The sequence below is a fragment of the Giraffa tippelskirchi genome, chromosome 2 (assembly GCF_054371585.1).
Source record: "Giraffa tippelskirchi isolate mGirTip1 chromosome 2, T2T-mGirTip1v1.2.pri, whole genome shotgun sequence".
NCBI lineage: Eukaryota > Metazoa > Chordata > Mammalia > Artiodactyla > Giraffidae > Giraffa > Giraffa tippelskirchi.
Window position 1 is genome coordinate 91305020 of NC_137276.1, and position 27194 is coordinate 91332213.

At 36.0% G+C, this 27194-nt stretch overlaps 1 protein-coding gene across 23 annotated transcripts in view; it reads right to left on the minus strand.

Moving 5' to 3' along the window:
* U2SURP (U2 snRNP associated SURP domain containing) overlaps positions 1 to 26800 on the minus strand; it is a 48608-nt gene extending 21808 nt beyond the window's left edge. For 4 of the 23 annotated variants that reach the window (XM_081569500.1, XM_081569491.1, XM_081569501.1 and 1 more), the window contains exons 1-14: positions 26729 to 26800; positions 16853 to 16897; positions 15409 to 15540; positions 13277 to 13375; positions 9876 to 9990; positions 9165 to 9298; positions 6987 to 7054; positions 6342 to 6436; positions 6226 to 6258; positions 6053 to 6135; positions 4876 to 5041; positions 4497 to 4708; positions 3509 to 3552; positions 326 to 430 (exon numbers count right to left, since the gene is read on the minus strand). In XM_081569500.1, coding sequence (XP_081425626.1) covers positions 326 to 430; positions 3509 to 3552; positions 4497 to 4708; positions 4876 to 5041; positions 6053 to 6135; positions 6226 to 6258; positions 6342 to 6436; positions 6987 to 7054; positions 9165 to 9298; positions 9876 to 9990; positions 13277 to 13375; positions 15409 to 15540; positions 16853 to 16897; positions 26729 to 26773 — 1376 coding nt within the window. In that variant the 5' untranslated portion in view covers positions 26774 to 26800. Of the gene's footprint in view, positions 1 to 325; positions 431 to 3508; positions 3553 to 4496; positions 4709 to 4875; positions 5042 to 6052; positions 6136 to 6222; positions 6259 to 6307; positions 6437 to 6986; positions 7055 to 9164; positions 9299 to 9875; positions 9991 to 13276; positions 13376 to 15408; positions 15541 to 16852; positions 16898 to 26728 lie in introns of all 23 variants that reach the window. The other 19 variants (XM_081569498.1, XM_081569489.1, XM_081569499.1 and 16 more) reach the window with 12 other exon arrangements.
* Positions 26801 to 27194: the final 394 nt, after the last annotated feature.

A 27194-nucleotide genomic window follows, 5' to 3' on the forward strand; every position in this document is an offset into this window, starting at 1 on the left:
TCTGAGGATAAACAGAATGTGGTGGGTGTGTGTGTGTATGTTATCCAAAGATGAACCCTGAAGACATATGCTGAGTGAAATTAAGTCAGTTTCAAAAGTACAAACAAGGTATGACCCCACTCAGATGAAGTACCTATAGTATTCAAAGAGATACAAAGTAGAAACATGGTTGCCAGAGGCTGAGGGACCAAAGGAATGGAGAGTTACTGTTTAAGGGGTAGAGTTTCAGGTATCAAAGCCTGCCACTGAACTATACGTGTAAAAAGAGTAAATTATATGGGTATATTACATGCAAATTTTACCACAATTAAATAAAAATGCACACCTGAACATAGGATTGTTGATCTCTCTGTTCATAATCATAGCTTCAAACATTGGCCCTTCACGTACAACAAACTCTATCATTCGATGTATCAGGGCGAGCAAATTCCTACAACAACAACACAGTTAAAGAAAATGGATTCAGACCTACCACTATATAAAACTACACTTGACCTAAATTACTATAATTGTGCAGAAAAAGATTGTCCTGCTGACTAATACAGAATTTATACCAAGAAAGTAACCTGGAGCATATGTTAATATACCTTGTCCATTAAGAGGGAGTGGGGTAATGGGGATAAGGGAGTGGGAGGGAAGGGAAGGCGGGGGTGGGAGACCACAACACAGCTTCATAGCAATAAAAATTTCAATTTCTAAATGCCACTTAACTTTATTTTTCAAATGTAAAACATTAAATTATAAATCACAACTAACTGGAAAGCTGCAAATATATAAAAACAGTAACTCAGAGCTTATATGTTATCATAACCATCTAAAAACTTACACACTATCTCAGTTTTAAAAGAAAACATTTCTAAGCCAAGCACTTTTCTGGTGATATGGAAATGTTATAGACATCACTATAGTTTGTAAAAATGCAAAACTATTTAACAAGTTTAAGGCCTGATTTAAAGGAAAAAAATCCATCCAAATCCTGTGCTTTTCTGGTACACATATAGCAGATGGAGTTTTTATTGAATCTGACCTTTAATGAGGCAACATCCCTTTGTATCACACACTTCAAACTAGTTCACATAGTTTATAACATGCATAATTCTGTGTGTTATGAATCAATAAAGCAATTATATTGCCAAAGCCTTAAACAAATGGAGTCCTCTTTCCAAAATATTTCAGAATACGGGACATGATGATATTCCCTTCCCATTTTTCATAACAATTACTTCCCCATATTTAAGCAAAAATAAATATACGTAATTTTTTAGTTGTCGTTTTGTTGACCGGGTTTATAGAAAGTCTTTATTTTAAAAATCTGATACTTTATGAGACTCCAAACACAATTTTAGACATTGATTACAATGCCAGGCAAAAATAATTCAGTTTATTATAGCTACTTCTGATTTCTCATTTTATTAGTTGCCACCATATAAAGGTGGCAAATAACAATTGGGAAAAGCAAAAGGATATTGGCTCTTGGTACAAGGCACATACTAAATTACACCTTTAGCATTCCCAGCTCAAATTAAAAGTTCATATAACTGCCAGAATATAAATTAAATATATAGCTATAGAATAAGACATTTTTTGCTGTGTAAAGCCCTGCTTCAGAGTACATGAACAATAAAATAATTTATCTCATAGTAATTATAATTATTTTCTCAGACAAACCTACTTAAGTGGACATTAAAATCTCTATATAATGAAAAAAATGAATTTTTTTGACCTCTTAAAAGAGGTCAAAAAAATCACATGGAGGTTTAATAAGTGTTTAACACAGGGGGGACTATATATTAAAACTATTAATTCAACCTCATATTGTTAAAACCCCCAAAGCATCACTTAATTTTAAATCTAAAATTTATTTCTTTCACAAATGCTATTAACTGCTCTGCAAATATGCAGTTCTTGATATCCAAATGAGAATGTATTCTCAGCATCCATACGGCTAATGAGTGTTTTAAAGGAATGGAGATAACGCAATGTAAAGTACTGATTCAGTCCCAAAGCTCCCACTGGTATGCGTCAAATTAAACTGAAGGGAAATTTTGTGTATCATAAATATATAGAAACTAATGACTAGATGGGCAAATACTACACATCCAGAAACTTCTATAAATTAAGTCAAAAGCAACTTGCATATTAAAGATAGATGAAAAATGGTTTAGCAAGTTTAAAACAAAGGATTCATTGTAATGGTGAGTCAAGACTTTACAGCAAAATGTATACTCAAAATCTTATTTAGAAATAAGCTGAGCCACATGTAAAACTAATACTGGATATATACTTTTTGAGTGCTGCAAATACACTTCCCTGTGAGTTCTTTACCAGTGGGGGAAAAAAACCCACTATAGTTTTAAACAGGCTTGTAACTGGTAAATCTATTCTTAGAAAACATAAAGTTTAAAAGAAGTTCTAAAATGCTTTATGATTATTTAAAATCAAAATCTGACAATTAGTTGTTGCTAACTTAAATTCAAGATTCTTAAAGAATTGTAATCACTTATTCTTAAGGATTATGTGCTTATTTTTAAAAGGGTGACTTTTCTATCAGAATGAAACAGTGTAGTACAAAAAGATGATATAAGTGCATTATTTTATTTTAAAATGGTAATTATCTTATTCTGGGCAACAACAACAAAAAAACAAAAATTGTCTCTCAGTTATAATAAAACCACATTTACTGGAGTTGATCGTACCAATGTCTGGTCAAAAACTGTATACTTTCCCAATCCATCCCATGATGTTTTCCTGGTCCCCCGCTGCCGCAGACAGTTCAGCTGGTGTTGCTCACCAAGGCCAATGTCAAAGAGAATTTGGTATTCTTTTGTGTTCATTTATTATTCAACCAGTGTTGTGTTCCTGTGTTTGGGAAAAGGCTTAGCTTGACTGAGCAAGAGCATACCTAGAGCATGAATTCTTCGGCTTTAACATTATGTTGAAAAATAAAAAAAGGAAGAAAGGAAAATAAAAGAATTCCAGAAACTTTTATTATTAAAAAAAAATTCTAGTTATGTCCAGTGTTCATAAAAATAACAAAAATTCCTTTTTAAAATCATTTAGGAAAAAAATAACGCTACGCTTTCAGTAAAGAAAACTCAAACTAAGGTTGTACATTAAACACAGACAATTCAGTACCAAGAAAAAATAACAGATCAGGTCAAAATGTAACATTATCTAAAATTTAAGATATATTTAAAACACCTATCTTCCCATCACAGTAGTCTAGTATTATTAGACTAGCAACTCCAGATTACATCTATTAAACACATTCTAACCGCTAAAGCTATAAAATTTCCTACACTGGTAACAATAAAAACAAAAAAAGATAATGACATAAAATTGCAAAGTATACTAAAGTTGATTAAGCTTCACATATCCCCCCAAAAATTACTGGGAAGGAACCATTGCTCAGTCAAGATACTACCTTTTCCTCAACACTATTTTTTTTTAAATTCAGAAGGGGATATTGTCTATATTTAGATCAGTAATAATAAAGAAAAACATGTACCTTTCTGTTGGGATAACCACTTTGACTATGGCTTGCGACAGAGTCTGTATATGAAGTCACATCAGATAATAAACATAGAATATGTGAGTATTGTTAACAAGTAACAAGCAAAAATATACATATGCATTGAAAATACTACACAACTAATCACAAGTTTTGCAGGCAATCACTGCATCTGAAGTAATTATACACTAAGCAATTACATAAATGCAAATGGATGTGTTCAGTGAACAATAAACGTTCACCAAATGCAAAGAATCAGAACATTCCTGCCAGAATGCACATCAATGCACTGAAATAGGTACTACACTGAGAATTATCAGATAAAGATTTTAATTTGTGAAATAATTAACTGTTTGCCTCTAGCCATACAGTTTGCTACTTTGTTCCCAAGCCTTTAAAACCAGCCCTGTCATTTTTAAGTGTAATTAATTCATAATAGAACCAACAAATTCTTATAATTTGAAATTAAGTTGGTTTTATGTTTAATAAAAAGAAAATACTCACCCTTTGTTTTTAATAGAGTAAACTTTTTAAAAACCACATATGCTCTCAAATATTCTAATACCTCAGATCTTGAGAAGTTATTAGCTAGTTGCCATCCAAACAGTTTAACTATTTAACTCCTAGAGTCTTTCTAATTGAAAAGTCACTTAACCAATACAAAGTATCACTTTCTCAAAATAAATTTAGATACTACACTTAAGCAAACCTGGATACAACAGAGGACAAAGGAAACAAAACAACAAAAAAAACTTAATAAGAGGTCAAAAAAGGAATGGTGGCCACAAATAAAAATATGATCTATTATCCCAGTACAGGGTTTCCATGGGCTAAGGCAGGGAACACATCTAAGTTATTTCTTTTTCCTTAACAGTTGCCAAACAGAATTACACACACATTTTCTATAAAATTGTTGAAAAGAAATACTACCACAGATTTAGTATTTACAAATTAGATGCGGCCCTATGTACATTTTTAAAATTACCTTCTCAAAATCCTCCTTGTTTTTAGGTGGTGGTAACATGGGAGCATTGGGGTTTTTTAACCGCTCTCTAGGCTGTGCATTAAAAGGCAGTCCTGATGGAGGTGGGGGAAGCGTATGTTCCATCATGGAAGGCGGAATGTATATTGGATGTGGAGGAATAGGCACAGCTTTACCCCAACCTAACTTCATTTCAAAAGACATAATCATCTTTCCTAAAAGAAAGAAAAGAAAAGTCACACTGGTAACTCTCGGAAGATCTCTAGTGATATGAATTAATTTCCATGTTTAACCTTTACACTTCTGGTTCATTTTCCCCCTAGAGTTTTGATACTTTTCAAATCCAAAACAATGTCTGAATTCTAGAGATGGACTTCCTTACCATTTAAATTCTTTAAAGCTCTTTCAGCATCTCTTCTGTTCATAAAGGCCACAAAGCCACAATTTCTCTCTCTTGCCCTTTCTTCATCAGTTCTGGGCCACATAATTTTCACACTGGCTAGTGGTCCAAATCTTCCAAATTCTTGGCACAACATTTCTTCATTCATCTATTAAAAGGCGTAAGATATTTTTAGTATGCAAAGAGGAAAGAAAAAAGAATTCTATACAATGGAAAGCAAAGTAATTTTGCAAGATAAGAAGAGACCTATCAATGCTACAACTTTCCATCCAAGTACTAGGACCTCTGCAAGGGAAAAATTCTGCCTTCATTGGCATTCACAAATCTTTTCATACCAGACACATTCTGTTTTAACATAGGTGGCCAGGTAAAGACACTGGGAGGCTGGAGAAATCAAAAACACACCTTTACCTTTACTCTTCCTCCTTTTGAGAGCCTGCATCTAAAATAAGCTACAGCAATGATTTGTTTTACAACAATGATTTGTTTCGCATTTACCAACATTTTTCAGGCAGCAATGATAATCATACTTAAATCAAGGAGGAAATATTTGTTGGCAATGAAAGAAATAAAAGACCTGGTTACTTTTTCCTTTTCCAGCACCCAGCTACCAGTGTAATCAAGAAAAGACAAAACGGGAAAATGGTAAATATGCAATGAGGTCCAAAACATGTATTATTTTTTAAGATATTATGCACAACCAACCACTCCATTCAGTTAAGAATATAGCAGGGGAAAGAATTAAAATATAAAAGGCAGCAGAAATTATTTTGCTATTATGGAGACAAAAAATGAAAAAAGGAAATCCATAAGAAGGCAGGCTATATATCAGAAGGAGACAGTCTAAAAAGAATACTGTCCACCACTGGTCATATCCTGATTTGATAAATAAAATCAGCACCCAGGAAAACATTTCAAAATCAGAGTACAGTCCAGCTATAAAAAAGAGGAGACAAGTCCTCAAGAATTACAGCACGAAAATTTGGCCCACATCAGTAAGGCTCAATTTCACAAGATAATTTTAGTTCCTATCTAGTTCCACCAAATCTGCTTATTTCACATTCTTGACTTCATTTTTTTTAACACTGATTGACAAAGAGTTTTCCAACAAAAGCATACAATATATGAGCCAATAATCATCTTACTTTTCTAGTATTACCTGTGGATTAATGTTTCCAAGGTATAAATTAGTAGTGCTTGGATCGCCTACATCATGTGAGCCAGGTGCATAATCATCAAGAACTATGACAAAGAACAAAAAAATTATAATCTGCAAAATACAAAGTTTGGACAATTTCTATAAACTAAAAAAGCAAAAAACTGTATTACCACCAGATGATCGATTTCTTCTTGAAGGCGCGTCCACTTTAAAAGAAGAAAAAGAAAACAATTCTTAGTTTTTAGAATAGTTCACCGCAAATATAAACATTAAAATAAATGTCACTTACTAGAACGACGCTGACCATCAGAATCTGACTGTGGAGGTTCAAATCGACTTAGTCTGCCTTTTGTTTTATGTCTCTCGTCGCGCTCTTCTTGAATTCTGTTGAAAATATATATAATCACTAATAATGAGCCAAAATTTGGTTGTTCACATTTGATAACAGAACTCATCCAGATGTCACCTTCAAATAACTTCAAAAAATATTTGTGTGACACACTGACAACCAAGACTAAAAGTGTCCCTCAGCTACAAATCATGAGCAAATTTCTGATATATCATATAAGCAAAAAAATACAAAGCCCACTTTTAAGATGAAAAGGAAATTCAACATGAAAAACACTTAAATTTGTTCTTTCTTGGCTAAGATAGACAACTCCTCACCCCTATCTCATTGACTATACTGTTTCCACTGCAAACAGGACTCCGGGCATTAGTTAAATTCAACTTAATTGAATCCATATAATGCAAGTAACCTAGATGCTCCACAAAATGCTAATTTACTGTCAAGTATAACCCACAAAGTATCTAAAACAGCTTTATGTAAGCCAGTTAGTAAAAACAAACTGGTAGACTACATTCTTCACACCTGCATCTATAAGAATCAGCTCAAAATACCTATGAGAGCCATTCTCAACACTATAAAACTTACTGTTTCAATTCTTCTTTGAAGAGTTCCAAATTGCTTTTTTTCTTTTCTTTCTCCCCTTTCTTCAGTGGCTATGAAGGATATGATAAGTTATACTTCAAACAAAACAAGGTTAAACAAAACTAATGGTTTGACAATCAGATCACTTTAAATATACTTTTATTTTGGTGCCAATTATGATCTAATTATTTAAATTAAAAAGAAAGAATGCTTCTGTTACCATTCAACTGTTTGTCCTTCCTGTTCTCTAAAACTAAGAATTTAACAATTAAATTATTAAAACAACAAGCAGCAGTCTTAAAGTAAAGGAGACACCAACTCCATCCTCCCCTTAAATAAAGTGTACAATCATTAGGCCAGAATACTGCTGGAGGAGCACTGGAGGAAAAATTAATAAACATAAAGTTACTGAACTGTCAGGTAAATAACTGCTATGAACAACTACCAGAAACATGAACTCTTCAAAACAATCAACTTGGAGGAAATGAACTAATGAAACAAACAGCAACACTGCTGGAATTTCTCTCTTAAAACTGCTTCCAAAAAAAAAAAAAAAAAAAAACTGCTTCCAAAAATGCTTTTGGGATCCTTATTTTAAAAGTGCCAAAATAATTCAATGAGGAAGAATAGTCTTTTTAACAAAGGGAGGTAGGTAAACTGAATATCCCAACACAAAAAAGAATGAAATTGGATTTCTACCTCATTCCACACACAAAAATTAATTCAAATGGTTCACAGACCTGAATATAAGAACCAAAACTATAAAACTCTTAGGAAAACATAGTGAATCATCATGAGCCTGAATTAGGCAACAGTTTCTTAGATATGACACCAAGAGAAACAAAAGAAAACAACTGGTATATTGAACATCATCAAAATTATAAGCTTTTGTTCTTCAAAGAACACTATCAAAAAAGGACAAAGAAAACCCAAAGGAAGAAAACATAGTTGGTTAAGAAACCTGATTCCAGAAGCTGTAAAAATCTCTTATAACTCAACAATAAAAAGACAAATAACTCAATTAAAAATGGGCCAAGGATCTGAAAAGACATTTCTCTAAAGAAGACTACAAATGGATAAGAAATAAAAAGATACTCAACATCACTAGGCAAGTGCAAATCAAAACCATAATTAGGTACAACTTCACATCCACTAAAATGACTTAAAATAAATTTTAGCAAGTGGTGATACCATTTCACTAAGAATATATATTAAGAGAAAAAACATATATGTCCACAGAAGACTATACATGAATGTTTTCAGAAGTATACTCATAATAGCCAAAAAGTGGAAACAACCCAAATGTCCATCGAGATAGATAAACAATACGTAGCATTATCCATAAAATGGAATACTATTCAACCATAAAAAGGAATAATGTACTGATGGTGGTTGCCAAAGGCTGGGGATCACTAAATGAAAGTATAAAGTTTCCTTCAGGGATAATAAAAATGTTTTGAAATTAGAGATTAGTGATTGTTGTACAACTGTCAGTATACTTTAAAAAACACTTTATACTTCTAAAGGGTCAATTTTATGGTATGTGAATTAAATAAAACTGTTTAATTGCTTTCGAAGTCACATAGGAAAAACCAGTTTTACTATTCAGTATAACCACATTTTCTCAACAAATCTGGCTCCAAATGATAAGACCCACATCTACCTACCACCCTCCAAGAAAAATTTCACTCTCAAAAAATAAAAGATTTTCTAACACTGAGAATATATAAACTAAAATGTCACTAGTTCTGACAGTAATTATCAGATTACTTGGAACATTACCAAACATGTTCCAAGCAACAGACACATTGTTGGAGTACAGAGTCTTCCAAAATAATTGATAACCACGCATGCTAATATATTTAAATACCCAAGTTCAGGATTGCTTAAAAAGACAATCCCATTATTTCACATTTATACCTAAAATTTAGTTAACTTTTAACTTGCAATATACTATGAGTAACAGCAAAGGTTCACTGCTCAATGAACTTACAGAGTGTCATTTGTGTGTCCCAATTTGTTCTCTCTCATCTAGGAAGATTAAAGCATCAAAACTCAGTATCTACTCCCAAAAGAATTAAAAACAAGAAACCAAAGTCCTGCTTACAGTGGAAGTACAGAAAATATTATAGGCAGTGTCATCCCTGAACCTAAATGGTCACTTACTTAAGTATGACTTACAGGTTTTTTGGTTTCAATCACAAGAAGAGATGGTGGTCTTTCGTTGGATGACTGATTTGGGGGATTTTTTTGATCTGCAAATCTTGAAGATGGCTTATAGATTTTACCTCTTTTTTCATCTGTTTCATGTTCTTCTGAAATTTAAAATACTAAGTTTCAAAACTAATTTCACATTACATGGATTTTCTTCACCCACTATTTTTATTGAAAATAAACAAAAATTAGTAAATGCTTTTTAGTACTAAGACAGATGACCAGTGATTAAATATGATAATTCAAATATTATCACCTTATTCTCAAAAATACTAGCTTAACCATTTTACAGTAAAACTATAAAATCTGTAAAATGGTACAGCTACTTTGGAAAATAGTATGGTAGTTTCTCAAAAGGTTAAACAAATAGTTACCATATGACCAGAAATTCCACTCCAGGACTATAAAGTACAACTATAAAATACATTTTTTCATATGTTTACAAAGTTTTCTTCCCTCCTGAAACTTGAAAGGTACTATATATTTAAAACGCTTCCGTGGCTCCAGTTTCTCATTAATCTTCATTTGGCCATTTATTTTACTAATAAGCAGCACCACTAGAGGGTGCTGATAGAAAGGAAAATGAAACTGAAAAGCAACCAAACTTTTTTCATCATTACCTAGGCATTCAACCAAGACATTTTAGGTTTGCTCAAGGACTGTAACATTCACACTAACCTTTTGCTGCATTAACAACACCTCCGCGGACAAACGTTTTCACTTTATTACCATCACTTCCTTCAAAAGCAGCAAGAAATTCCTCATAAATTTCAGCAGCTGCCTTTTCATCCTCCTAAATACACATGAAAATATTAACATCACTTGATATAAAAATTATTGTACACAGGGTGAAACTCATCAAGGAATAATGTAAATAGAATCTCTCCCTCCAATGGGGAAAGCAGTTATTAAGCACTCCTATTAGGCAATAATCCTTAGTAGATACTAATTAACATTGAAATTAAGAAGGACTTTGCTCCTCTACCAATAATCTGTGGAACAAAAAAAGGATCCACTAAATAAATTTGTTTAGAGACAACTCAAGGGTGCAACTGTATGACAACTGACTACACAAAATATATTATTCTATTAATGTTTATGACAACTCTAAGGCACAACAATTTAATTCAGTGAATATAAACATCTCCTTCACAAACCACCAAAGACATAAGTAATTAGAAGTCTGAAGATGTTTCAAATAGTTTGCATTACATATCTCCAGATAGTTTGCATTAAAGAAAAAAAACTTCAGTAGAACCCTGACAATTTAACTATTCTAAACGTCCCTAAAACATGTATGACTTGAAGGTCAAATAGAGCAGAACAGAAAATATAGAAATAAATCCACCAGCATGTGAAAATTTTGTGTTGTTGTTTTTAGTCACTAAGTCGTGTCCAACTCCTGAGACCACATAGACTGTAGCCCACCAGAGACCTCCTCTGTCCATGGAATTTCCCAGGCTAAGAATACTGAAGTGGGTTGCCATTTCCTTCTCTAGGGGATCTTCCCGACCCAGGGGCTGAACCCGCGTCTCAGGCATTGCAGGCGGATTCTACTGAGGAACTAGGGAAGCCCACGTGGAAATTCAGATTCAACAGTTCAGTTCAGTTCAGTCGCGTCCAACTCTTTGTGACCCCATGAATTGCCGCACACCAGGCCTCCCTGTCCATCACCAACTCCCAGAGTTTACCCAAACCCATGTCCATCGAATTGGTGAAGCCATCCAACCATCTCATTCTCTGTCGTCCCCTTCTCCTCCTGCCCCAATCCTTCCCAGCATTAGTCTTTTCCAATGAGTCAACTCTTCGCATCAGGTGGCGAAAATATTGGAGTTTCAGCTTCAACATCAGTCCTTCCAATGAACACCCAGGACTGATCTCCTTTAGGATGGACTGGTTGGATCTCCTTGCAGTCCAAGGGACTCTCAAGAGTCTTCTCCAACACCACAGTTCAAAAGCATCAATTCTTCAGTGCTCAGCTTTCTTCACCGTCCAACTCTCACATCCATACATGACCACTGGAAAAACCAGCCTTGACTAGACAGACCCTTGTTGGCAAAGTTAATGTCTCTGCTTTTCAATATGCTATCTAGGTTGGTCATAACCTTCCTTCCAAGGAGTAACCGTCTTTTAATTTCATGGCTGCAATCACCATCAGCAGTGATTTTGGAGCCCCCAAAAATAAAGTCAGACACTGTTTCCCCTGTTTCCCCATTTATTTCCCATGAAGTGATGGGACCAGTTGCCATGATCTTAGTTTTCTGAACGTTGAGCTTTAAGCCAACTTTTTCACTCTCCTCTTTCACTTTCATCAAGAGGCTCTTTAGTTCTTCTTCACTTTCTGCCATAAGGGTGGTGTCATCTGCATATTTGAGGTTATTGATATTTCTCCCGGCAATCTTGATTCCAGCTGGTGTTTCTTCCAGCCCAGCATTTCTCATGATGTGCTCTGTGTACAAGTTAAATAAGCAAGGTGACAATATACAGCCTTGACATACTCCTTTTCCTATTTGGAACCAGTCTGTTGTTCCATGTCCAGTTCTAACTGTTGCTTCCTGACCTGCATACAGGTTTCTCAAGAGACAGGTCAGATGGTCTGGTATTCCCATCTCTTTCAGAATTTTCCACAGTTTATTGTGATCCACACAGTCAAAGGCTTTGGCATAGTCAATAAAGCAGAAATAGATGTTTTTCTGGAACTCTCTTGCTTTTTTGATGATCCAGTGGATGTTGGCAATTTGATCTCTGGTTCCTCTGCCTTTTCTAAAACCAGTTTGAACATCTGGAAGTTCACGGTTCACGTATTGCTGAAGCCTGGCTTGGAGAATTTTGAGCATTACTTTACTAGCGTGTGAGATTAGTGCAATTGATAGCTATTCAAAAGAAATAATAAAAATGAACCAATTCTTCACATCATACACTAGGAGAAATTGCAAATGAATAAGATTTAATTTTTAAAAATGTAGGTATGAGAAAAAAAACATGAGGAAATTCCTTTATAAGCTTGGAATAAACAAACAAAACTGAAAAACCAGAAATCAGAAGACTGATAGTAAATCTGCCCATGACAAAAAACAGTTCCTGCATGGAAAAAAACACCAGAAGCAAAATACAAAGGCAATCCACAAACTGAGGAAAAAACACTGTACCTTGTGTCACACCCCAAGTGTTACAATATACTTAAACAGGAATTTCTAAAAACAGATATCCTTCTAAGAGAGATACTGCTTTAGATATAAGCAGACAGTTCACAAAAATAAACCCAAGAAAAGTTGTTCAACCTTACTTATAAGAGAAATGCAAATTTAAAACTACCTTGAGATTCCATTTTTCACCTACCGGATTGGCAAAACTCCTTCAAAAATATCCTGTTGGCAAAGCTATGGGGAAATAACCTCTCAAACATTGCTTATAGGGATGCAAAATGGACTTGCTCATATAGAGAGCAATTTAACACCATCTAGCATAACTATAATTATACATTTACCATTCAATGTAGTAATCTCACTTACAGGAATATATCCTAAAAGTATACTAGGAGTAAACCCAAATGCAAAACACTATCCCTGACTGCACTATTGGAACCAACAAAAGACCAAAACATTAATTCCCTCAAAAGAAATTACAGCGAATGTAGGATTTTAGTAGGTAACTATCACGTATCTATATAGCTTCAAAAAAGAACAAGTAACGCTTCAATATACTTGCAGTAATCTCTGAGATGCAATGTTTAGTGAAAAAAGCAAAGTGAAGGAAAGGGTACTGTATAAAGCAAAATACTGTTCATCTAAAAAAAAGCAGGCACAACATACATTTATACACACTTGCTTACACAAGAAGAATAGACCAGAAAATAATCAAAACTGTTACACAGAAGAGACAAAATGATGGAGGGGAAAGGCATAAAGCTGGACTTCACTGACTATATCTTGTGTTATAGACTTAACTTGGGGTAGGAGCTGAGAATACCCTGGAAATCAAGAATCTTTGAAAAATATTTCTCTACTGTCCATACACTTAAAGCCTCCTTAGATACATTTAACTGACAAAGATAACTAAAAATACATTCTAAGGATTACCTTCTTCTTTAATTCTTCTTGCTCCTTCTTACTCAAAGTTCGCTTAGCTGTACTCATTTTTCCAATACTGAATGCTTTAAGTTTGTTTTCTAGAAGAGGCTGTGAAAAGGTAAAAAGCGTATATCTTTACATACACATTCTCAATGTTACCTACAACCTTGAGGTTGTTAATAAGTTAACTGAGTTAATAACATACAAGTCATTTTTAAATAAAAATAAAACACAAAGAGACACTAAGGCTTACAATACATTCAACCTACTTGTTGGCACGAAGAATAAAAGTACTTGAGGAGGGAAAGTATAGATGTTTCTGGGCAAAAGAAGCAGTGATAGAAAACAGACATTCAAATAGGGAAAAGGAGCATATATTTCCATGGTTGAATAGAAGGAATCATTTCGATCTAGAACTCCCAATTCAGGTGCAAAAATCACACCACTTCCTCTTATAATTCAGCAAATTACTTCATTCTTCATCAACAAAACTGATATTTATGAACACAATTTCATTTTCATTGCTGGGAAAATAATCACATACTATGTTCTAGGTTTCAGGCAAGTATACAGTTACCAATTAATTTTGAATGAGAAACAGTATTTTAATGAAGTCTTCATTTATGTAAGTTAGAAGCAATTTCCTTCTGAAATATGGTATGAATAAATTGTAGACTCTTATTTATTCTGTCATTCATTTGGATGTTAATTTTGACTCATAAAGTTTTCTTTTGATTCATAAAATTTTAAAAGAGAGGAATGTTTATTAAATACAGCCTAAATATAAACCTGCAATTGAAATCTGAATATTCCTCTCTCACCTACCAAAATGAAACTGACTTATAAGACTATCAGTCCCCTGGTTATTAAACAGGCTTGCTCTTGGTGAGAGACAGAATAGAAAGGTAATACTGCATTAAATAAACTTTAAATTAAATAAAAATTAAATAATACTTTAAAGTTACATTAAAATCCCTCTGAAAAGATAAAAGCAGTTTGTAACTTAAAAGTCACTACTGGTTTCATGAACAGATTTCAAAGTGAATTTTTTTCCAAAAATAGAAAGGAAAATGTTTGGCCATCATTCAGCACCTTTGGTTTCAACTTCTTTGGTTTAAACAAATGGCAAAATTACACATAAATTCAATGAAAAACAAATGTTTACAAAACAAAATTTTTGTCCTCAATTTTTTTATTTATATCTTAGGAGCTAAATTTAGACACCTGAGAGAGAACTGCTTAATGAAATCATGGAATATTTACTCAACAAATATAAAGATTCATTAAAAAGTTTGCTTATAGAATTCTTCCTAGAATTAGAAAAAATTAGACCTGAGAGTCTTTTAAAATGTGTTCCTATAAAACAGACCTCAAAGAAGTAAATATATATTTATGCTTACAAATACTAAATAAGAAAAATAAAGTGTTATGAATGTCAACACTGGCTGGTAATAACTGTTTTATCATATTTTCCAAATTTAACCATGACAAGAAAACATTGCTTGAAATTTAAAAATGACTAAAAGTACAAGAGTATTTTGCAGATAAATGCAGTAGAGACACTCCTCTGGGTGCCTGGGTGGCTCTGGGCCCTGCACTGACCAGAATGAATAGCACCTGCTCCTGTTTGCTTCCCAGGGTGAGATTACATATAAGTTCCCTGAGAACAAGTGTGTTTTTGAGAATTCCCTGGAGATCTAGTGGTTAGGATACTATGCTTCCACTGCAGGGGGTGGAGGTTTGATCCCTGATCAGGGAACTAAGATCTTACATGCCACATGACATAGCCAAAAAAGGAAAAGTGTTTTAAACATTTGTGTATTTCTAGTGACAGGCCTCTGGCACTTGGTTCAGTAAAGGTTTGGCCTAAGGGGAGAACAATAAACCGATTAGCCTTTTTATATCCAAACACTTCTTGATTTTTTTAAATAAAATTTTTAAATGAAACATTATCTTACATATGACTTAAAAACATTCCCTTAGATGAGTTTATTTACTGTTAACCCAAACAGAATAATGAATGTTATTTTCAAATAGTACAAAATGAAACAAATACAAAACCAAGACATTTTAACTACCAAATTCAATTAAGGACACATCCAAATCATTAATTATCCTTTCCAATCTTTATCAATACTTACCCTTGAGAGATTCTGATGAGGAGAATCAGAAACATTTTCACGGGCACTCTCATTCCTATAATTATGTTTTCTTGGGCTCTTAGGTCGAGTCCGACTTGGCATATCACTATCTGAGGGTCCAGATGCATCCATCTTCAAGAAAAGGAAAATAAGTTCTTAAGAATCATACAAGTCGTACTGAAACTAGAACAACCCAAACATTCCAATACTGACAAACTTCATTATATACTATCAAAATATATCACTACTGACCCCTTAATCTCATCCCTTAATACTACCACTGATTTCATCAGAGAAGTTCTTAAATACAGAAAGTTTTCAATAATTCTAATTTGGACTTGAAAGTTCAAATTTTATTATCACTAAACAGACTGCTGTCTTCTTTGAAGAAACAGGTACCTTTCTTTCACTTTAAAGAAAATGTCTGCCAAACACCCAAGTCTGATTAACCAGCTTGTCAATCAGTTGTACCTTCAGGTAAAAACAGCACTCAATGAGAAAAGGAACCAGTTTTATTTCACAACTTAATCCCACAAGCACTTTTCCTTAAGACAAATACCACATTTTGGCAGCCAGAAGTGCCTCCCATTTCATCACTCAGAACCCATACATAAGGACAAGATTTAATATTAATCATTTTCACTGTCTAATCAAGAAAGTTCTTAAGTAAAACTAGCTTATTTTTACTGTGCCTAGTGGAGAAGAATATGACAACTATTAGCACATTTTGGTGACATTGCCTTGATTTGTGCTGAGGTGCCAACAGTTTACCCATCAACTGCTTTTATACCATTAGTGCAAATGTCAACACAGTGAAAGCAAATCATGTCTTAGTATTATTACAAAAGAGTTCTGAATTCAGACTCCCTGAAAAATTCTCAGTGACCACACTTTTATAGCATTGGAGACCACATTTCTATAGCACTGCTATAATAACACATGTAAAGTAATGTTTATTGCATTATTCAAAATGTCAAAAGTTTTAAACAAAACATCCAGGCCCACCAACACAGAAATCAGCTTAATAAATAATTATACTTCCCGCATGGAACGTTAAGACATCATTAGAAAGACTAGATTAGAGTTACAGCCGTTGACATGCAGGATTTCCAAAAGGTGTACTGTGCAGTGTGTAAAGAATTGTGTATAAACACAAAACTTGTATAAACACACACGTATATATGCACAAAATTTTACAAGCACAATAAAAAAGGAAATATACATATTTCGTTTCTAACATGGTTTAAGGGGCCAACTTATGTGAATAATAGAACAGAAAAGAGAACACAAAATATCTAGCAAAAAAGGTTAAAGAAAATAGGCACATACAATGCAATCATATTTATTTATCAAGTAAAATCATAAGGGATATATCAACTAGGGATCTACACAATAAGAAATTAAATTTTAAGGAAAAAAGACAAAGACTGCCTCTTATACTCACATGGGCATCTGAAGATCCAGATGAATGAGCATCTGATGATCTGGTCTGCAAGTATTAAAAATAAAAATAAACATTTAAATAATGAGAAAAAGTATCATGCTAACAAAACAAGTATTTTTCATGTTATACAGACTTAATCTTTCCAAATTAATAGCAATTTCTTTTCAGCTCATAAAATCAAACAAAGGCAATCTTACAGAAAAAAAAAAATTGTGATCCAAAATAAATGGGCCAGTCAAGTTCAGTCTTCAAATAATGGTGCTTTTTATTAAGGCCAACTGTTAAAATTTCATCTTTTAAGTTGATCTACATTTCAGATTACATATAGTGTATAACAAATTCGATTTTTCACTATGCATCTAAGGATGAAAAAGCCAAACTATATAACTAAATAATATGAGATATCTTTCTGAAATTTTTACTTGGAGGCCCAGAATTTAACTGTCACTGAGTCATTTTTATTTTTCAAGGTATTGCGTAGTGAGATTTTACTTACTTTACATATATTTAAGTATTAAAAGTGAAATCAAGAAACTTGAGATCACAATTATCTCACCTGAGTACTAGATTTCAAAAATAAGGCACAACACATTCATTTTTAAGAGAGAACTGAAGATTTATATGATGCAGAAAAGAGCAAACAAGATTCCTATGGGTCCACACAGTACTTTTTTACATACATACCTTGTAGAAACATAAGGCTCCGAACAGCTGATCAGATTTTCATACTGAATCAATTTATTCCTCCACTGTACTGGACTGAGGCATAACCAGCCCCAGACAACCAAGCACTGAGCCACTTCCCATCTCCATTCTTTCTACACATCTTTTTTCTGTCCCCAACTTTTATTGAGTCTCTCCTATTTCACTTTCTTCTCCCTGCTAACCTTTCCTAAAAGGCAATATACTATGGGAGGAATTTTTTTTATATTTAAATTTAACCCTGTGAAACATACTTTAAATCCCAGTTTGAAATGTGTCTATTTGCAGACACTTAAAAATCCAAGAATAAATAACTCCTCTTAAAAAAGAAAAAAGTTCAGTCAAGAGACTGAATTTAACAGAAAAAAAATCCAGTTGCTCTTTGTTAACCTGCTAGGTAACAAAAATAACACCCTAATCATAACAGCAAGAAAAAACAGAAAACACCTAGAAACCAACTAAAGAAATAACTCACTATTAAGACAAAGTCAACTATATCTAAATTTATTTTTGCATTTAATGCAATTTCATTCCATAGCTCAAAATCCTAAAGAGAAGTCCCTCCAAGGGGACAAGGGGAAATGCCAAAAATAACTCTGAAGTTTGCCCAGAAGAATAAACATGGAAGAGCAACTAAGAAAGTGCTAACCTTTTTTCTTTATGCCACCACATCCAAATCGTCATTTCTAGGATTTAAAAATAACAGCATAGCGCAGGACGATGCATCAGCTGATTAACCCAAGATGGCACTGAACAATATTTACTGCAAACCAAACATTTTCCACTGATAAGCAGCTACAGCTACACAGCATTCAGAATAAAACTTTTTTAGGCTTGAGAAGAGTTAAAGAGATGCAAAGAGTAGTGAATAAAAAATTTAAAGGAATAACTGTCTTCTTGAGCTAATGGTGCAAGTAAACAGTAAATGTAACACTACTTTTGAAGCCATGTCTCTGCCTCTACTTAACCTGGAATGGTACTATATTTTTTGTCTTGGGTCTGGGTTTTATGTCTTTGCTGAAGAACACCAAATTAGTGATGTTTAACGAGCTTCCGAAGTGCACAGCACAATTCCTCATCCAAGTGAAAAGACCCAAAAGCAAGAAACAACAGTGGAAAATAAGGGAGGTTTGAGGCAATGAAGCAGACACAAGAAAAATTTATCTCAAGATAGAGAAAGCAGATATGTAATACAAATGTGGGGAAGGACAGCAAAAAAAATAAATAAATAAATCGTTCTGATGGCTGCTGAGGAGAGAGATGAAGCCAACTAAACTTCAAAATAAAACTTTTTTCTGACTGCTCCTACCTTTACTTCAATTGAAAAAACCCCATACCTGAGTTTTTCAAATTACCAAGCTACCCACAGCAACACTGCTCCAATATTTCCACTCTGCCTGATCAGTTCTCCTATCCCATTTGTATCCTTCCTCCTCATACCCTCTAAAGCATCAACTCACATCTCTGCAAGCTGAACAATCACTCCCAAAGGAAGTACATCAACACTTCTATTGTAACGAAATGACCCCCAATTTCTTATTTCCATCCTTGGTGCTTCTTCTGGGTTCCAATCTGTTCTTAAACAACTTCCTGGACATCTTCACCTGAATGTCTCCAGGTTCCTCAAATCCAGTATGTATAAAATTCCTCCCAAATTAGCTTCTCCTGTTGACCTTATTTCTGTCACTGAATGCTAATTCTCAGTCATAATCTGGAAGTAGTAACATGTTAAGAGCAGATTTTGGAATCAGACTTCCTGTTTTTAGCACTTACCAGCAGCTTTGTAACCTCAGCTCTTTCATCTATAAGGCTGACTGTGGTGTTGTGAAGGACAAAGACAGGTGAAGCATTAAGAACAGCACTGGGCCCGTAAAAGTGCTCAATGAGTGTTAGCCAGCAGCATTATACCAGGTTCATCCTCGACTCCTTCCTCATCCCCCATAATCAACTAAGTCAAATTCTCTTTATCCCACCTCTACTAAAACTCTTCTCTGGGACCCTTTTTTCTAAAGATACTACTATGGTTCAGATCTTCCCTTTATTCAACCCATTTACTGGCAACCACTTACTGTACTGTGTCATGCATTAGAGATATAAAGTAAAGTAAGACATAGCTCTTGCCCTTAGGAGCTAATAAAACAGACAAATAAAACAGTGTGGCTACACTGCAAGAGCACAGAAGACAAGCAAATCTCAGTGGGAGTGGAGACAATGTTAGAAAAGCTTCCCAGAGAGTATCTGAGGTGAGATTTTTGAAGCAAACTTTAATATTTATCAACAGCACTGCAAAAATCTTCAAACTATTCTCCTCACCCCCAAATTCTTCTTAAATTGTCTCCAGTATAGTTTTCCTAAAGGTCTTTCTTGTCTTGAATTTTCCACGACTCTCTTAGGTTTCAAAGCCTCCACAATTTAGCTCAAACTAACCTTTCCATCTCAGAAACTTTTATCTCCTATGCAAGAGCCTTATAAATTGGCTAAATCAGACCATTTAGCAATCCATTTCCAAGTGATTTTTATTTTCTTTACTTTACCCGTAATCTTTTGATACCTGTGTTTACCCTTCAAAACTCTGCTCATTGTTCACTGTTCTCAAGACTCAATCAAATGCCTCCATTCCTGAAGCCTCCCTCAACCCCACCCTCCATTCGGCTGTCATTTCTTTCTATAAACTTTTAGATGCTTCAGATAGCTCTGCTTTGAACTATTATACGTTGACTCTCTTCTTCCACTTGTCAGCATGCTTCCCAAAATTGAACTGTCATCTTATTTAACGTTTTATTCCTCAGAGTTAAACACAAGATCCGGCAAGTGACACAGTCTCAATACACTTGCTGATTCAACTGGTTGGTTGAACAAGTACCTACCCAACAAAATTACATTCCATACTATCAATATATACTAAGCTGCCCACTCACCAACAAGGAGCAGCTAGCTAGCTGAATACCACTCTCCAGGACAAACCAAAGTCCACCTCTCAAAAAAACTTCATAAATTCACTGAGACAAGCACTATTTAATAATGTTAAATAACAAGCCTGAAACTATCCTTAAAATTACATCCAAAATACATGAAAAGTTTTAAGTACATTTTGAATGATCTTCATTTAATCTAAAATGAGGAAAAACCGAGTGAAAAAACCTTGACTGCTCAAGGAAGAGACGTCTAACAGTACCAAACAGCCTCAAGTGCTATTGGCAAATGCATCTTCCTTTAAAAAAAATTATTTCCGCAAAATATCCAGCAAGTGGTTGATATGCAATAAGCTGTTAAAGCTACTTAGTATAAGAGGCAAATTATTTGCAATTAGTATTTTTGAGTTTAATATCCTGTAGGAAGTTTTTTGCTTGTTTCTCCAAAAATGATGCTCTTTGTAAAAAGGAATAGAGAGGCAAAAGTCTTCAACTTGCATGGCAAATGAATGTTTTTGTCGATTTATTTTCCAGGAAAAACAAAGCTTCAGGAATAAAAAAATCAATTCAATCCAATTAGACATTTTCAAAACACGTTATCAGTAGTCATATTCAAGAACCAACGCTACAAATACTCCAATTTCTAAAAGGCACCAATCAAGAAAACAAAAGCTCCTAATTCCTCTCTCCACCCAAAAAGGCTTCCACATAGAAAAACTGATCACCTTATATTTTAAGATAAGGTGTTTATCTTAGTTTCAATCATATCATAATGAAGACTCAGTTTAAAACTGGCAAACAACAGAGGCTAATTTCTCAAGGTTTGTGTTTTGTTTGAAGTTTTTGGTCATATTCAATTCTTACATATCTTTAGGTACCACCAGAAAAACGTACACAGGCAATAATATATACCTCAAGGCTGTATATTGTCACCCTGCTTATTTAACTTATATGCACAGTACATCATGAGAAACGCTGGGCTGGAGGAAGCACAAGCTGGAATCAAGACTGCAGGGAGAAATATCAATAACTTCAGATATGCAGATGACACCACCCTTAGGGCAGAAAGTGAAGAACTAAAGAGCCTCTTGATGAAAGTGAAAGAGGAGAGTGAAAAAGTTGGCTCAAAGCTCAACATTCAGAAAACTAAGATCATGGCATCTGGTCCCATCACTTCATGGCAGATAGATGGGGAAACAGTGGCTGACTTTATTTTTCTGGGCTCCAAAATCACTGCAGATGGTGACTGCAACAATACAATTAAAAGACGCTTACTCCTTGGAAGGAAAGTTATGACCAACCTAGACAGCATATTAAAAAGCAGAGACATTACTTTGTCAACAAAGGTTCGTCTAGTCAAGGCTATGGTTTTTCCAGTGGTCATCTATGGATGTGAGAGCTGGACTATAAAGGAAGCTGAGTGCCAAAGAATTTATGCTTTTGAACTGTGGTGTTGGAGAAGACTCTTGAGAGTCCCTTGGACTGCAAGGAGATCCAACCAGTCCATCCTAACCTTAGACTGCAAGGAGATCCAACCAGTCCATCCTAAAGGAGATCAGTCCTGGGTGTTCATTGGAAGGACTGATGTTGAAGCTGAAACTCCAATACTTTGGCCACCTGATGCGAAGAGCTGACTCATTGGAAAAGACCCTGATGCTGGGAAAGATTGCAGGCAGGAGGAGAAGGGAATGACAGAGGATGAGATGGCCGGATGGCATCATCGACTCAATGGACATGGGTTTGGGTAGACTCCGGGAGTTGGTGATGGACAGAGAGGCCTGGCGTGCTGTGGTTCATGGGGTCGCAAAGAGTCGGACATGACTGAGCGATTGAACTGAATTGAACTGAAGGATCACAAGCTATGAATGGATCCTCATCATACATTATTTCATGCAAGTGAAATATTTTCGCTAATCAGCAGTCAATCAAAATACTGATAGTTTCCACACCAATTTAGAACTGAGCATCCAGGGAAGCCAACGGCATTTTATACTTTGCTCATTTACTTCTAACCCAAGTTTTAACAATATGGGAAAAAAATAAAGCACTGTCAGAGTAAAGTAATAGGGCACACAATTCCACTATATTTGCAGTATTACCAGCACAGCAGATGCAGAAGGAACAAGGATACCACATTCTCTTCATATCCTCATTGTGCTGAGCAAACAACTCTTAAAATCAAAATTTTTATGAACTAATTTTGATAAACTAAATTCTAAGGAAATATGCTTAATATTTTTCTAAGCAAACAATTACAGACGCTTTGCCTCTCCTCCCAAAATCAGAGCTACAACATGGCACCAAGACCCCTCTCTCCCAAAGCATTATTTTAGTCTGATGATACAGGAACAAATGCACAGGAAATTCTTAACTAATTCCTAAAACCTTTGCCAGGCTTTAAAATGTAAGTACAGCAAAATTCCACAAAAAATAAAGACGTGGGGTTTCTTCATTAGGACAACTACACACAAAGGTTAAATCATTTGACTATACACCCTTAATGTAACTTTTAAAGCTAAAAGAAACTGCTGCTGCTGCTCAGTTGCTCAATTGCATCCAACTGTGCGACCTTAAGGACTGTAGCCCGCCAGGCTCCTTGGTTCATGGGATTCTCCAGGCAAGAATACTGGAGTGGGCTGCCATTTCCTCTTCCAGGGATCAAACCTGCATCTCTTGTGTCTCCTGCATTGGCAGGAGGATTCTTTACCACCAGCGCCACCTGGCAAGTCCAAAAGAAACTGTTGAGGATATCTAATTTAATCTCTTCATTTTGTAATTAAGACAGGTCAAATAATTTTGCCATTGTCAATAGCAAAAATTCCTGTCAAACATTATACTTTTTAAATTTCTTTTACTGAGGTATAACTGACATACAACACTGCATCAGTTTCAGGTATACAACATGATTCATTATTTGTATGTTGTTGTTTAGTTGCTATAAGTCATGTCCGACTCTTTTTGACCTCCTTGTCCATGAGATTTTCCAGGCAAAATACTGGAGTAGGTTGCCATTTCCTCCTCCAGGGGAATCTTCCCGACCCAGGGATTGAACCCAAGTCTCCTGCATGGGCAGGTGGATTCTTTACCACTAAGCCACCAGGGAAGCCCCAGTATTTGTATACACTGCAAAAAGATCACCACAGTAAGTCTAGTTAATAACCATCATCAAACACAGTTAAAAGAGTTTTTTTTTCCTTCCTTTGATGAGAACTTTTAAGATCTACTCTCTCAGCAGCTTTTAACTATGCAATACTTAAAACTGTTAACTGTGGGCTTCCCCGGTAGTTCAGCGGTAAAGAACCTGCCTGCCAATGCAGGAGATGCAAAAGATCAGGGTTCCTTCAATCCCTGGATGGGGAAGATCCCCCGGAGGAGGGCATGGCAACCCCCTTCAGTATTCTTGCCTGGAGAATCCCACAGACAGAGGAGCCTGGTGGGCTACAGTCCACGGAGTCGCAAAGAGACAGAACTGAGAGAGCACGCACACGATGTTAACTACAGTCGCCATGCTGTACATTACATCCTCTTGTATATTTTTAAATTAGCATTTTTCTCAGAGTCTAGAAATATGATTAACAAGCATCCCTATCCATATCAATGCGAATTTATGACCAAAGAATGAACATGAAACAGAAAAATCTGTTCACTCCATCTGTATGGTAAAATAGGTCACTCATCTGCACTCCCCAAAGGGTAATCAAACCAGAGATCAAAGGCTAGAAATCCCAAATACTGCAGTATTAAACCAAATGATCTTATATTCTCTCCAATAAATTCTGGACTTGGGTTAGAAATAAAAAGCAGCAATCTGAGCAGTCATTATGATAACTGATGGCAGATTCTAAATCTCAGGTTTAGAATTTATCCTGACATTTTGAAAAGTACTTTTTATTTCCTCTAAGAACAAAAGGGGGGAGGAAAGGAACTAAGTTTTTTAATATACATTATAGATATTCACATTTAATTCTTACATCCATCCTGTAGAAATGAGATTGCATCCATATTACAAACAAGGAAATTTAAGGCTGAAAAGTTTAAGCAATTTGCCTTGATAGCACAAACGATTTATTATCAAGTCAGGATTTGAATCCAATTATCTTGTTAGCAAAATTCATTATCTCTCTACTACAACATGCACCCTCCATATTAATGGAACAAATCACGTCAAGTCCTGAAATATTTTAATGACATCGGTAGAAAATCTCTTAACAGCATCAACTGATGATAATCTAAAGCAATACACGGGACTTCCCTGGCAGTCCAGTGATTAAGACTTCACTTTCCAATAATGCAGGGGGTGAGGGTTCCATCCCTGGTCAGGGAGTTAAGATCCCACATACCTCACAGTCAAAAAACCAAAACATAAAACAAACACAATATTGTAAACAATTCAATAAAGACTCCGAACATGGTCTACATTAAAAAAAAAAAAGAAAGAAAGAAAAAAACTTTAAAAAGCAATATAAACTGAAAAGGTTTATTACTGGAAGATCTAACTATTTACTTATAGGGATATTCCCTATCCACACATAACCATGAGAAGTACTATTAGTGAAGGAAGACTGAACATACACATTAAAATGTTTTCAATGTATCCAAAACCTCAAATAGAAAATACTTAAAATATTACTTTGAAAAGAAACAAAAATAATGAAGCTTATGCTGTGAATTTTATGGATGCACTAGCTTTCCTAACAGGGCTTTCCAGGTGACGCGATGTAGGAGACAGAAGGGAGGCGGGTTCGACCCCTGTGTCGGTAAGATCCCTGGAGGAGAAAATGGCAACCCGCTCCAGTATTCTTTCCTGGAGAATCCCACGGACAGAACAGCCTGGCGGGCTACGGTCCATAGGATCGCAGAGTCTGAAGCGACTCAGCACGCATGCAGCTTTCCCAACAGTTCCCTAACAGTAAGCAGGCCTGGGCTGGTTTTGTCAGAGTCGGCTGAGGAAGTGGGAAATCATGCACTCAACTATTCCCCTCCTCATCAAGGGAAAAGGTACTGGCGAGGGAAGAAACAAACAAGAAATAAACGCAGCATGTGAAGTAGCCAAAACTAGCCCTCTACCATAGTTTCTACAGAACTGAAGGATTTCTGGAAAATCCATTACCGATAACGAACTAATTATAAACACCATTCACCAACCAGCATAAAGATTACAATTTAACAGAAACTTTGGAAGCAAGTATATAACAGGTTGCGTCTCCTAGAACAAACTGTACACACCAGACGAGCTCCGTCTACCGTAAACATAACTTCCTAACAACCTACTTACAATCATACACACTCTAAGATGTAACAGTCCTTAGAACCTTTAAGTATTACACAACTTCTCGGATCAGCATCAAAAAGCCTAACAACTACTTTGGGCAAGACATATTACCTTTAACACCGTGTTGGAGATGAGAAATTCAAAGCAAAAAGTCGATTAAAGGACACGTCCAAGATGGCAACTTAGATCCTGAAGCTAGTCACAACCTTAACTAACGCTGAACTACTTCCACAGCTCATTGGTTTCCACAATACATGCACACGGTTCCCTGTAAACTCAAAAGCAATTTACTAATCTTAGGTGGCTTCCGAGTCTATGGAAGTTCTTTCCAGAAGATGCGGAAGATTCGGAGTCCTGGGAAATTGAGCCCTCCAAATACACTTCCTCTTACGTGAGGTAAAACCACGTGTAGAGCGTAGCGTTAACCTTGGCGATGCATCACCGCAAAGGGGAACTGCACTTCTCACCCCGCGTCCCTTCACTATTGGTCCTCCCCTCACAACTGACGGCCTTAAGATTATATATTCCCCGGAGGACGTGAAGGAAACGGGGGGAGGCCGGAAGCGTGTGAGATCCAAAACCAAACAGCCGAGGAAAGGGAGACAGACACTTAAGCTCGGGGAAGCGATTCCCGCCTCTCCCAGGCTCTGCCCGGCGGCCTGAAGAGCGCAACAAGCTGAAATACCCGGGCGCGTTTTCCGGATTTAAGACCTCAATCTAAATCCCTGATTTCACTCCAGGGCTAAGCTCGGGCCAAAATACTCACGCCACCCGCCCTGGGCCCCCCAGTCTCGAGCCGAATCCAGGCTGGGACTAAGGGCAGACACCAGGCCTCTCAACCTGCGCACCACGGTCCGTCTGCGCCTCGGCCTACCGTCGCGACCAGAACGCGGACCCCGACCCCAGTGTCCTCCCGCTGGCCAGAAGCGTCTGTAGTCCCCAGACGACAGTGATAGACCCACTGACTTAAGAAGTCCTCTAAGAAATTACCTTTGAACTGGCCTTCTGAGAGCCGCCTGGCGTTTTGTCCGCCATCTTGAGCTTTGCCCCTCCTTCGGCGGCGGCAGCAGCACGGGCGAGTCGAGCACCGAAACGCTGGATCACAGCGGAGCCCGCCAGAGGCGCTCGCAAGGCTGAATAGTCGACTGCCGACTCGAGGAATTCAAGGAGAGCGGCGCCACGTGACTTCCGGTGTTGAGCATTTCCTGGGCCCACCCACTGAATATTTGGGGGTGTCTCCTTGGCGGGTTTTGTTATTGGGCCGGAGAATTTAGTGAATCTTTTTGTAGTGGCTTTCGGGGCTGGTTGTTACTTCACTGTTTTTCCAGCTTCAAGCCTAGATATGTGCTGGGCGGGGAGGGAAAGACTTCTTAAAGAAGAAATGAATGGTCAGGTGGGGAGGAGCTTTTACTTCAACTCCGAAAATAAATCGGGAGCCGACTGGGAGGTGGAGGGG